Source organism: Nycticebus coucang, chromosome 9 (genome assembly GCF_027406575.1).
Source record: "Nycticebus coucang isolate mNycCou1 chromosome 9, mNycCou1.pri, whole genome shotgun sequence".
NCBI classification, from domain to species: Eukaryota; Metazoa; Chordata; class Mammalia; order Primates; family Lorisidae; genus Nycticebus; species Nycticebus coucang.
The window spans coordinates 28334603-28347541 of NC_069788.1; the positions used below are offsets into that span (position 1 = coordinate 28334603).

The 12939-nt window shown below is 38.1% G+C and overlaps 1 protein-coding gene across 3 annotated transcripts in view; it reads left to right on the top strand.

Annotated features, from left to right (window-relative positions):
- The window catches only part of PKHD1 (PKHD1 ciliary IPT domain containing fibrocystin/polyductin), a 497465-nt gene that overhangs the window by 261453 nt on the left and 223073 nt on the right, over positions 1-12939 (top strand). For all 3 annotated transcript variants that reach the window (XM_053602538.1, XM_053602539.1, XM_053602540.1), the window contains 2 exons: positions 2603-2738; positions 5728-5974. In XM_053602538.1, the coding sequence (XP_053458513.1) occupies positions 2603-2738; positions 5728-5974 (383 nt within the window). The remainder of the gene's footprint in view (positions 1-2602; positions 2739-5727; positions 5975-12939) is intronic.

Here is a 12939-nt window from a genome sequence, read left to right on the forward strand (position 1 = left end):
TTGTACTACAGTTTTTTTTTTTTTTTTCAAGTGATGTTGCTATTGATAGACATTTGATTGTTTCAGGTTTGGGGGTATCACAAAAATGATGTGATGAACATTCTTCTGTGTGTCCCTTGATCTTCATGTGCATGCATTTTTGTTGGATATATGCCAAATCGTAAAATTGCTGGGTCATAGAGTAGTTTGAGTGGGTAATGCCCAATAAATGGTCAGAGTGTTTATAGCTGTACCAGAAATGTACAAGTAGAAGGAATGGTTGCAAAGCTACACCTTGAAGTCTTTGTTAACCAAAATCCTGGGACTGCCTTCAAGTCTTTCCAGTGTTGGAACTCTTGTTCTTGATTTCCACATACTTCCTCCTTTTTAGTTTAATTCCTCATTTTGTTAGCACATAGCTAAAAGTAACTTTCTGAGAACAAGGCGAACTATGGAAAGTAAAGGTTTTGAGCTGCATGTGAATTCTCCCTTACTGGTAGGTTCTTGGACACAGGATACCAGGTCAAGAGTTAATTCTGCTTTGAAATTTTGAAAGCAATATTCCATCGTCTTCTAGCCTCTGCTAGTCTCGAGTTTGAATAGTTTTAAAATACTTTCATTCTGGGTCTTTTATAGGTAACCTTTTATTTTTTCATCTTTAGGTCTCATTCTTTCCCTTGGTGTTTTGCCTTTCCAATGTGATGTACTTGGTGAGGCTCTTTTTCCAACTGCTGTGTTAGGTACTGAGCAGAACTTTTCAATCTGAGAAAGTATATTCTTCCTTTCTGGGAAATTTCTTCAATTATTTCTTTGATAATTAGCTCCTCTGTATTTTCCTCTTTTTCTGAAAACTATTATTGTTTGGATATTGGACCTCTTGGATTGCTTTCTTTTTTTGTAGAGACAGAGTCTCACTTTGTTGCCTTCTGTAGAGTGCTGTGCCTTCACAGCTCACAGCAATCTCCAACTCCTGGGCTTACGCGGTTCTCTTGCCTCAGCCTCCCAAGTAGCTGGGACTACAGGTGTCCGCCACAAAGCCTGGCCATTTTTTTGTTGCAGTTCGTCAGGGGCTGGGTTTGAACCTGCCACCCTTGGTATATGGGCCAGCACCCTACTCACTGAGCCACAGGCGCCACCCATGAATTGCTCTTCCAACCTGAATTTTCTCTTTGATTTTCTGTTTCTTTGTCATTTGTTTTACTTTCTAGAATATTTTCTCAATCTGTTGAATTTCTTATTTTGACTCTCCCATTTTTGTAATTTTCTGAAAAATCCCCTTTTAGGTTTCCATTAGTTTCATGGATATAATATGTTTATTTCTCTGAGGTTATTAGTGATAGCGTTTAAGTGTTGTGATTTCTATACTAGCTTTGTCTCCACTGGGTTTCTTTTCTTCTGTTTGTTTAGTTTTAGCACTGTTCCTCCTTGTGGAGGGTCTTGAGAACGTTTTGGTGATCCCCTCAAATGTACAACAATTTTAAACCATGAAACAGTAAGGCAATAACAACTTGTTTGAATTGAGTTTGTTGATGAGATTTTATGGAAAATACTGGAAGTGGTTCTTATTTCTTTCTTTCTAGATTTTCTGGTAAACTTGTTTTTTTATATGAAAATATAGCAGAACTGACTTTTCTCATGTACAGTTCCATGAATTTAACACATGTGTAAATTTGTGTCCCCACCACTGCACCATCGAGGCACAGAGCAGCTGCATTAATCCCACCTGCCTCATGCTCTTTCTTTGCAGTGACATCCTCCTCTCACTTCTCACCTCTGTCAATCACTGATCTATTCTTTGTCACTATAGTTTTGCTTTTTTCAATAGTCATGTAAATGGAATTATATAGTATGCAACCTTTTCAGACTGGCTTCTGGCTTCCTTTCTTCCCAAATGGCTTTGGAATTCATCCACCTTGTTGCATGTATTGGTTTTTTAGTCCTCAGTGCTGCCGAACAGTATTCTACTATGTGGATATAACACAGGCTATTTATCCACTCATTTGTTGAAGGACATTTGAGTTGTTTCCAGATTTGGTGATTATAAATTGGTGCTGTTCAATCATTTGTGTGAAGTTTTTGTATAAATGTAGGTCTTCATGCTCAAATGCTAGGCCCTATGATAGAGGAACATTTAAATTTATAAGAAACTGGCAAACTATTTTCCACAGTGGCTGTCCCGCTTTGCCTTCCACTTGCAAGATGTGAAGAGTTTTACTTGTTCTCAGTCCTTATCTGTACTTGGTATTGTTGGTCTTTTAATAGGTGTTTAGTGTATCTTACTGATTGTAAGTTTCATTTCCCTAATGAATAGAAATGTTGAATTTTTTTCACATGCTTATTTGATATATGGATATCCTCTTTGGTGAAGTGTCTTTTCAACATTTTTTGTTTTTCTGATTTTTACATTGAGTTGTTCAGTTTTCTTTCTGTTGAGATTTGAAACAACTTCCTTCTATATTCTGGATCAAGGTACTTTGTCCTATTATAATTGACAAATGCTTTCTCCCAGTCTGTAGCTTGTCTTTTTATCTTCTTATTTTTATTTATATTATTATAAACTGTTTATATATGTGGCCAATTCTCTTACTTTGCTTTCCCTTTTTTGTCCTCTCTAAAATCACAGGAAGGCCTGTGTATGTCAGCTGGGATTAAAACTCCCAAAAGATGGGAACTGATGGTATCTAACACTGCCTTTGTTAATTTTGATCTCATCAACTGTGTGGCCATAAGAACCTGTTCGGGCTGTTCCCAGGGACAAGGTAAGTTATTTGAATAGACAGTACAGATGGTAAATAAGGCCGATATTCAAGTGCATATGATAAACAATGGCAAAGCCTTTGTGAATTATTATTTCTTTCAGTTACAAGATTGCATCAGTATAAACTGTTTGCTTAAATCTCCTAAAAGAAATTCTAGAGGAGTTCCCAGTATAGTTCCTGCAGCTGCCCATTGTCTCACTACAGTGCCTACAACATTCTGTAATTATAGTGCTATATCTCTGCTGGACTCTGAGCCTCTTAAAGACAGGCATCACATTTCTCTTACACTGTCTTTTTTATTAGCACCTAGCAGAGAGCCAGGTTTGTAGAAGACAGTTACTTATTAAATGAGTGAATGGAGTTGAATGGGTGGACACATGGATATAAAATACCATGCACATGACCTTTTCTGAAAGAGCTTAAGTTTAGGTACTCAGTGTTTTCAGCAGCCCATGGCTTGATGTATAGACAGACAGTCCCATAGGCATTCTTGCTTACTCGTTAACCACATCTCAGAGGTGGTGAGAAATACCTTGGAGGACTCATAGGCCAAGGTGAAAAGAGGTAGAGAGCAATCTAGTTGATTTGATCATTGTAAACAGCCAAGCCAAGTAATTTAAGTAAATATGCTCTTGTGGTTTGAATCACCAATTTAGATAATTGTTTTTTTTTTTTAATTAAATGAATAATCAGCAAGTCTGCACTTCACTTTTTTTTTCTTCCTGGGTAGGCAGAGTGAAGGATTGTTTTTATTTGGATGGCATCTGAAACTAAGATTGCAGAAATAATAACAGGAATAAAAAATACCTCATGGCTTCACCTCTTTCATGTTTACATGGATGGAGCTGGAACATATTCTTCTTAGTAAAGTATCCCAAGAATGGAAGAAAAAATACCCAATGTACACAGCCCTACTATGAAACTAATTTGGGACTCTCACATGAAAGCTATAACCCAGCTACAACTTAACAATAGGGGGAAGTGGGAAAGGGGGGGGTGGGTAGAGGGAGGGGAATCGGTGGGATCACACCTGTGGTGCATATTACAGGGGTATTTGCGAAACTTGGTAAATGTAGAGTGTAAATGTTTTGGCACAGTAACTGAGATAATGCCGGAAAGGCTATGTTGACCACTGTGATGAAAATGTGTCAGATGGTTTATGAAGTGAGTGTATGATGCCCCATGATCATATCATTGTATACAGTTATGATTTAATAAAAAAATTAAAAAAAAAATACCTCATGGCAAGGACTTCTAATCACCATTGCTTAATTCTTTAATACCTTCATTGTTTCCTATCATTCATAAGACACTGAAAAAGTCACATGCTTCTTATGAGCTATAAGCTAAAGATCTCACTGGATGATCTTAGTTAAACCATCTCCTTATTTGTTTAAAAGTTGTCTATTTCTGTTTATGGAGCTGGGGAGTATAGAAATGAAAAATACATAGTTCCTGTCCTCCAGGACTCTTGGTCTAGGCATAAAGATGAATATCTAAGCCCGTCACTGTAATGCATTGAAATGAGTGCATTTCTAGAGGTGGAATAAGGTCAGTGAAGGGACCAAGGCGGGGTGTCAGGTAAAATTTCATACAAGGGGTTCTTGAGTAGGATTTTGAAGAGTGAATGAAAGTTTCCAAGAAGGAATACGTAGGAAAAAATTTCCAGGTACTAGGAAACACATATTAAAAAAATAGTGATTCTATAGAGCAAGTTGTGCTTGGAGGATCACAAAGAAGTCCAGTATGTCTAAAATGTAGAGCTGCACTACCTAACAAATGCAAGCAATGTAACCTAACCATCTGTGCCCTCCTATCAATCCGAAATTAAAAGCAAACAAAAAACTGTAGAGCTGCAGTGGTATTAGATGAAGTACCGAAGTTGTGAGAGGTGGAGTCATGGAAACTTTCACACGTTAATTCACTACGTGTGCTCTATTGGGGTGCAGAATGAAAATGTGAGCACCTCTTTGTATCTTATTCCTTGTTATTTTCCTTTGTGTGTATTCTATAATGTACATACTACACTAGCACGGTAGCCAATGTAGTGGGAGATGCACACACTCAGTTTTCCTCCTTTAATGATATGGGTGTGTGAGTTAAAAGATCACTGCCAGTTTGTTCTCTGGCAACTGGACTGGCAGTACCCACCACTCACATGGCAGTGGCATTAGGGAAAGACTGCCAAGAAGTATAGCCCTAGAGCTAATACTTAGAATATGTGTTACTAATACTATTTGCCCAAATGATTAATTGAATGTTTCTTTTGAAGGTAAATGTTTAAAGTATAAACCTCATGGTAAGAGGTATTGTTGTTGGGGTTAGACACACCAGAGAGGAATGGAAACTGAAATACTGAGACTCAACTATAGAAACCTTAGTGTTTAGTAATTAGTGAATTAATGTTTTCTGTTTCTATTTCCCACTAGACAAGAGTTTCTCATCCTTGACACTATTGGCATTTGGGGCCAGATAATTTTTTGTTATGAGGATTGCTCTATGTATTGAAGAATGTTTAGGTGTATCTCTGGTCTCTACTTACTAGCCACTAGTAGCACACGGCCAACCCCCCTAGATGTGACACACAAAACGGATTTCAAATAGTGCCACATGTCCCTGGAGGGCAAAAGTGCCCCAAAAGAAAAATCTCTGCCCTAGATTATAGGCCAGGTGATGACAGGGCCAACGTTGCTTGTTTCCCTTGGTATTTCTAGCCCATACATAAGCATTCATTTTTTTTTAATTGCATGAATGAGTGAATTATAAAACGATATAAATGTAATATTTTTTTATTTATTTCCATGATGATCTAATTGTGGTTTAAATGATGTTATTCTTAGGAACTTAAATATCCTTAGGACAGAACATCTTTCTGTTTAAATTACTGAAGTATTTAAGTTACTGAAAGCACCCCAGTGAATTGAATTGTCATTTACGTTAACAGACTTTTGTGCCATTGTGTAAGTCTGTCTTGTCTTCCAATTTATAGGTGGATTTACTGTGAAGACCAACCAATTGAAGTTTACAAACTCTCCAAACTTAGTAGCATTTCCATTTCCTCATGCAGCAATTTTGGAAGACTTGGATGGGTCTCTGTCTGGGGAAAATACAAATCACATTCTCCCTTCTATGGAAACCCTTCCAGCTTCTTGTTTGATCAATGAGAGCTTCAGTAGAATTGTGCCCGGAAGTGTCTGTGGGGGAGGTGCTCGCTTTCATCGTATGTCTATTGGTTTGTAAGTAAAATGAGCTATACTTTTCAGCTTGCTGATGAGCATGTGTATATTATTTAGGGTGTTGAGGCCTGTAGAAGGGAAATTGTTTTCTAGACTATTTTAAGTGTTTAGTTCTACAAAGGTGAAATGGGAATAATTTTGGTAGCTGTCGAATCATGAATTTATGGTAGTTTTAGGTTGACTCAAATGGCAGCTAACTTTCAATATCATTGGATCAGCTCGCAAAGCTTGTGACCTCTTATTGACATTCTGAACTAATAACTTCTTGAAAAGACTTGCAACGAATAGAGAATTTGAAATTTATTTAAATTAAAAGTATTATTAAAAAATTCTAATAATGTCCATCCTCATTTTTATACATGTACTCTCCCCAAACTCTAAGTGTTCAGTATGCTCTAGGGGAAGCAATTCTGATGCCTCCTGTTACTTACAAAGTTGCTTCCCTCCAGTTCATTTTCCTTGTTAATTTCATGAACTATTGGATTCGTACAATACATTTCCTATTAATATTGAAGCAAGGACTCCTTGGTTATGCTACTTGAACTACCATTAAGTCAGCGGCTGGGCTGTTTATAATGAATAATAGGATTGCTTCTGCCCTCTTTAATTTCCAGGTAATTATTGCTCAGTATCTAGGGTTCTGTCTTTCATCTGTTTCAAATGCATTGTACATATTTAGCTACCCTTATTTCTTTGCTTTGTTTTAAGTGTTCTAACACTATGAATGTTAAGTCAAGTAATTCAGTCAGACCACATAGACATCTTATTTGAACAGGTTAACTCCGGAGAGTGAGTCATTGTGGACAGAACTAACTCTGCATTTCAAATGCATAGGGAGCCAGTATCTTGACATTCTGTTTTGGAAGCCTTAGCAATATACTATTAACATTGAATAGTCCGAAAATATTCAATAGTCTGAATACTATTGAATTGAATAGTCTGAAAATTTTACATTTTTGCTCTTCAGACTGTTCTTTATTCTATCTAATGTTAAGGGGCCTAATTCCAATGAATAAAATAGAAAAAGGAGAAATATGCTTTTATTTCTAATCATTTTGATTGTACAGAGTATGACTTTTTCTACATTCTCAGGGTTGCAGCCTGATTTTTATTGTTACACTAGTGTTTCTGCTCAAGGTGTTTTTAATGAGTGTTTTGAGGTTTATAAAAGTTAGTGACTTATTTCTTATATGCATTTTTTCAATAGGAAAATAAAATATATTTGTGTAGTTAGAATGAACATTGTATGCATGTATGATATTTATTTCTATGTATCTCGGTACTCTTTTCATATACCTTACTTTGAAATCTATTGGTAGGCTGTCTCATGGAGAGGCAGCTGTCACTGTGGTAGTGGAAGGCTCAGCAGACCCTCAACCTTGTCTGAACATTGGCCCGTTGAATCTTCAGGATAGCATGGTTAGGTACTTGCTTTGATAGCCAGTTGTGATCCCACCACTCATCAATATATCCTGATGCTATATTCTAATGAGATTCAGAAGTGTCCAAGTAGGGCGAAAAACTCATTCCAGCTTTTTAGGAATCTTTTTGGTTTTAAAATGGAAAATCTCATGTCCAGGAAACTTCTTGAATGAACTAGGGTAATTGGCCACCCTGTCTCCTGGATGCTATTTAAAATTTTCAGGTTGACCTACATGTCTATGGACAAATACCCTATTGCCCCAAAGTAGCCATAAAGAAGTCTCAGCATATTTCCAGTCACGGTGTCTTGGCCCTAATAGTTTCACCTTTAGTTTAGCAATTGGACTAGACTATGTCTAAGGCCTTGCAATTTAAAGTATAGTCCGTGAACCAGCAGCATCAGCACCATCAGGGAACTTTTTAGAAATGCAGAGTTTCAGACTAGACTCTGCAAGTCCTGAATCTGAATGCTCAGGTGATTCCCATTGAACTTGAGAAGCATTGCTCTAAGGTCCTTTGCAGTTTTTCTTTTTATAATCCTATCCCTAGCTATTTGTGCTCAGTGGCTTGATCTTTGTCCCAGAGCATTATAACCTCATTAGGAACATGTCAGAGCTAATGAGCAATTTGAATTCAGCGTAGATACAAACTTTGCTGCATTTCATGGAGAAAGGATTAATTTGTTGTGCTATCTGCCCTGGGGCAAGCACCCTAAGAGTTGATTTAGAAAGCTCTCATGGTCATGATCTTTTGGGGGTGCATGTTGATGGAGATCTGATATGGCATAAGCACCCTGCCGTCTTCGCTTTCAAAACCCTTACTTCTGCCCTCAGCTAGAGGTCTTAGGAAGGCAGGGAATGAGGCTTCACATAGCTGCATAAACAAGTCAGCCCCTTCTCCCTTTGCTAAAACCAAGCTCTTGGAGTGTGATTTCTGTCTTGGTAAGGCCCCCTGACCCCCCTGTTCCAGTTTCACTATAGCTTCTTTGATATTGGTGATCTTCAACATATTCCTGCCACCCACTGCCTTAAGTCTGAGGGTGCACATGTTTGTGGTACCTCCTGCTTTATAGGTTTCTGTGACTCAAAGGTAGCAGAGGCATATACATATTTGAAGTGACCACATTATTTAATATCTGGGTGAAGAAAAAACTGCCACTCTCTGCTAGATAGAGTCTACTTTATGTTTTGTTACAGTGATCACATGCTTGATGTACATGAGTGCTGCTTATAATTGTTTTCTCTGTCACCAGTTCTGCAAACATGCTTTCTGCAAGAGCTGCAGGCACTCTACATAGTGTTTCTTTCCAAGCTTCTCTTTCTACTAGCTGCCCTCTGTAGACTTCGGTCTTCCTGCTGAGGCTGTGAGCTTTGCCAATGTAAGTTAGGACCTCATTTCAGAAATATAGGCCAGTCACTGTTTATCCCCAGGGTCTCCATAATAATGATACACCTCACATATCTCTTAGATTTATTGAACTCAAAATTTGGATAAATGGTTCTTCTGTATAGAGATGATTACATGGACTAAGTATAATATTATCAGTAGATTTTTGTGCTCTCTTTCTAGATCTCCTTTGTCAACTCTCCTTTCTGTCTCTTAAACACTAGTGTTCCTTAAGGTTCTGTAAGAAGCTTTCCTTTCTTCCCAAGCCATGCGCTCTTCCCAGATGATCTGGGTTATTTCCAAAACCTCAATTAACATTCACTATAATGATTCTAAATTTTGTTCCTCCAATCTATACTGCTCTCCTGTACTCTAGACTCATTTAACCAACTGCCATTAGAACTATACTGTTTAATCTTACAGCCACTAGGAACGTCTAGCTACTGAACACTTGAAACATGGCCAGTCCAAATTGAGATGCGTTGTAAGAGTGAATTAATAAGATATACACCATATTTCTAAGACTTAGGATGAAAGAAGAATGTAAACGATAGTTTATACTGATTACGTTGAAATGGTATTTTGGTTATGTTGAGATAAATATATTATTAAAATTAATTTTACCCATTTCTTTTTACTTTTTAAATGTGGTTGATACAAAATTTAGGACAAATTTTGTGGCTTGCACTTGTAGATTGCAATATATTTCTAACAAGGAGTGATTTTTTCAATAGAAATTCCACCATTACATTTAATAGCCATCTTAAACTCAAGTTACCAAAATGGAATTTGTGATCATTTTCTTCTTTTTTTCTTTCTCAAATTATTATTATTATTTATTTCAGCTTAATGTGAGGGTACAAACAACCAAATCACAATATTTGAATTTGTTACGTAGAGTCCCTCTTGTAGTTATGTCCCACACTCAAAAGGTGTGACACACAGTCCTACATTGTGCCTATTCAGTGGGTATGGTCTTTCTATATAGACCTTTTTCCTTCTGGGTGTTCAGAATTCCAGTAAGACAAATGCAGGTCAAAACACTGAGTCATCTTTTTACCTATTTTCCCACATTAATCCCTTACCAAGACCATTTTATTGCCTTAAAAAGATGCCACCACCACCACAATCCCCACCTTGGCCGGCACCTGTGGCTCAGTGAGTAGGGCGTTGGCTCCATATACCAAGGGTGGCAGGTTTGAACCTGGCCCCAGGCAAACTGCAACAAAAAAATAGCTGGGCGTTGTGGTGAGTGCCTGTAGTCCCAGCTACTCAGGAGGCTGAGGCAAGAGAATCACCTAAACCCAAGAGCTAGAGGTTGCTGTGAGCTGTGATGCCATGGCACTCTACCGAGGGTGATAAAGTGAGACTCTATCTCTAAAAAAAAAATAAAAAATAGAAATATCCCTTCCTCCCAGGAGTCCTTCTTCTCTTCTTCACCATGTACCCCTCTTGTCCATGCTGCCATTACTTTTCAACTGTAGAGCCACAATAGCTTCTTAGCTTGCTCCCTTGCTGTGCTTCCATCTTCGAGGTGTGCACATACAGCTGTGTTCTTGCCTTCCATTCCATAGCTTAGAACTTTCCAAGACTTCCTAGTGCTTGCCAAAGTTCAACATTCTTAATGTCTTATAGACCTTCCATGACCTGCTATCTTCTTATGGCTCTAGTACTATCTCTCTGCACTCTGCCCTACCTTCCCTGCACTCTGTCACTCTGTCACAATCAACTTCTTTGTGCTTTTCAATTCATAAGGTTTGACTTCCATGAACTCAGCATGGTGGCCATTTTCTCCAAAGTTCCCAGAGCTTGCTGTGCAGGTTCTGCTGTCTCTGAGTGTACTAGTGTTGGGTTTAGGACATGGGAGATGGTGCTGGGGAAATCATGAGATGTTAACACCAGACTTAAAACATAAAGCCTGGAAGCCTGGAAGTGCATATACTGTTTTAGATGCTTGGTAGAAGCATGAAAACAGTGCAGCAACTTCTGCTTCCTAAGAATCTTTTTATTGGGTACATAACAGAGTGTACTACATGTAAGAATACACAGCAGCCAGTAGTCAGCTGTCGAAGCAAAGAATGAAAGAGAAGAGATTACAGTTCCCAGGAAGGTTGAGTAAAGGGCAAGCAAGGACATAGGGTAATGGAGCATCTGAAGTGGCCAGATAATGGTGCAACCAGAACAGAGAGGGAGGAGAGCAGGTCTCATCTCAGACAGGCATCTCAGCTTCTCTCACCTAAGATACTAGTTGATGGTCTCAGCTGCCTGCACTGTTGGAAGGTCCATGAGGAATTCAGCCTATCTGCGTCCCACATACTAGCTCTTTATACTTCTCTGATTAATAATCATAACTCCTTCATAGTTTTATAAATTGTCCATCTTGGCTTGGCATAGTGGCTCATGCCTGTAATGCTAGTACTCTGGGAGGCTGAGGCAGGAGGATTCCTTAAGCTTAAGAGTTCAAGACTAGCCTGAACAAATTGAGACTATACTAAAAATAGAAAAATTAGCCAGGTGTTGTGGCAGACACCTTTAGTCCCAGCTACTTGGAAGGTTGAGGCAGGAGGATCATTTGAACCCAGGAATTCAAGGTTCTGTGAGCTAGGCTGAGGCCATGGCACTCTAGCCCAGGCAACAGAATAAGACTCTATCTCAAAAAACAAAAACAAAACTAAACCTAGAAAAAAAAAAAAAAGGAAAGAAAGAAAAGAAATTGTCCATCTCTCCCCATAGACACTAGAAGGGTGAGAATAGGATTTTTGTTTGTATTAGAATGCCCTAAACCATGTTGAACACATGATAACTCAAAGTTAGTGTTGAGTAAATAAGTATAAATTAAAAAATGTGAATTCTCCCAAATCTTTTTCTAATGTCATCATTGTCCATTTCTTCGCTTCATAAGGAGTCCATGGCATTCTGCTTTTCTTTAGAAGGTCTAAATTGAAATGCTACCCCCAGTGTTTATTTATGAAATTCCTAGTTACATCTAATACTTAAGAATGTCTTTTCATAATTTCTATTACTTTCCTGGGGCTATCACTTGACCAGAGGATGAATTTTAATTGCTGATTTCTTCTCTAATATTCCTCCACCCTGCTCCACTCAATCAGCAGTTTGCCAAACCTTGCAATTGTTTTCTTGTTCTGGCCATATTGATACACAGAATTGACATAGGGGAAAATGAGAACTCAACCTTTACAACTACTATCTGGGAATTTTCTTTTCTTTTGTGATCTAGAGCACTCTGTAACTTCTTCAATTGTCAGAGACTCATTCAGATCATTCTTCAGATATCAACAAATCAAACCCTGATTCTGTCTTCTAATTATTGATTGTATTGACTATGGGGGAAATTCTAAGAGCTTGCAAAGTGATGTGGGTTGGTCAATTAATCCTTCTGAGTTTTTAATACAATATACATAAAACACAATCAGGACATATGCAAATATTTGAAATAATTTTTCAAAGACTGAAAAATAGAGAAGTGGGCAGTGCCTGTGGCTCAGTGAGTAGGGCGCTGGCCCCATATACGGAGGGTGGTGGGTTTGAACCCAGCCCCACCCAAACTGCAACAACAACAACAAAAATAGCTGGGCATTGTGGTGGACACCTGTAGTCCCAGTTACTTGGGAGGCTGAGGCAAGAGAATCACCTAAGCCCAAGAGCTGGAGGTTGCTATGAGCTGTGATGCCACCGCACTCTACTGAGGGCAACAAAGTAAGACATTGTCTCAAACAAAACAAAAGAAAGAACAGAAAAAGAAAAATAGAGAAGTAATTAAGAATCATGTGTGAGTACAAGTCATAGTTCCCTACTTCCTAGGTAAATTCTTATGGACAGGTTATTTTTTGCTTTAGTTCTCACATCAGTAAGATGGATATAATAGTATGTATCTTGCAGGATCATAGCTTGGCATGTAGTAGGCGCTCAATAAATACAATCTTAAAAAGTCTCTATTGTACATTTATGATTTACAAACACACACACACACAGGCATACTACTAATTGAATGGATTATTATATATTTTTTTATGTTTTTGAAAAACAAATGCCTGGCAAGGGAATTAAGTTTATTCAAATGTAAGTTAATTCAATTACTAAAAAATTGAGAATAATTTCTTTTTTTTTGTGGCTGGGGCTGGGTTTGAACCTGCCAC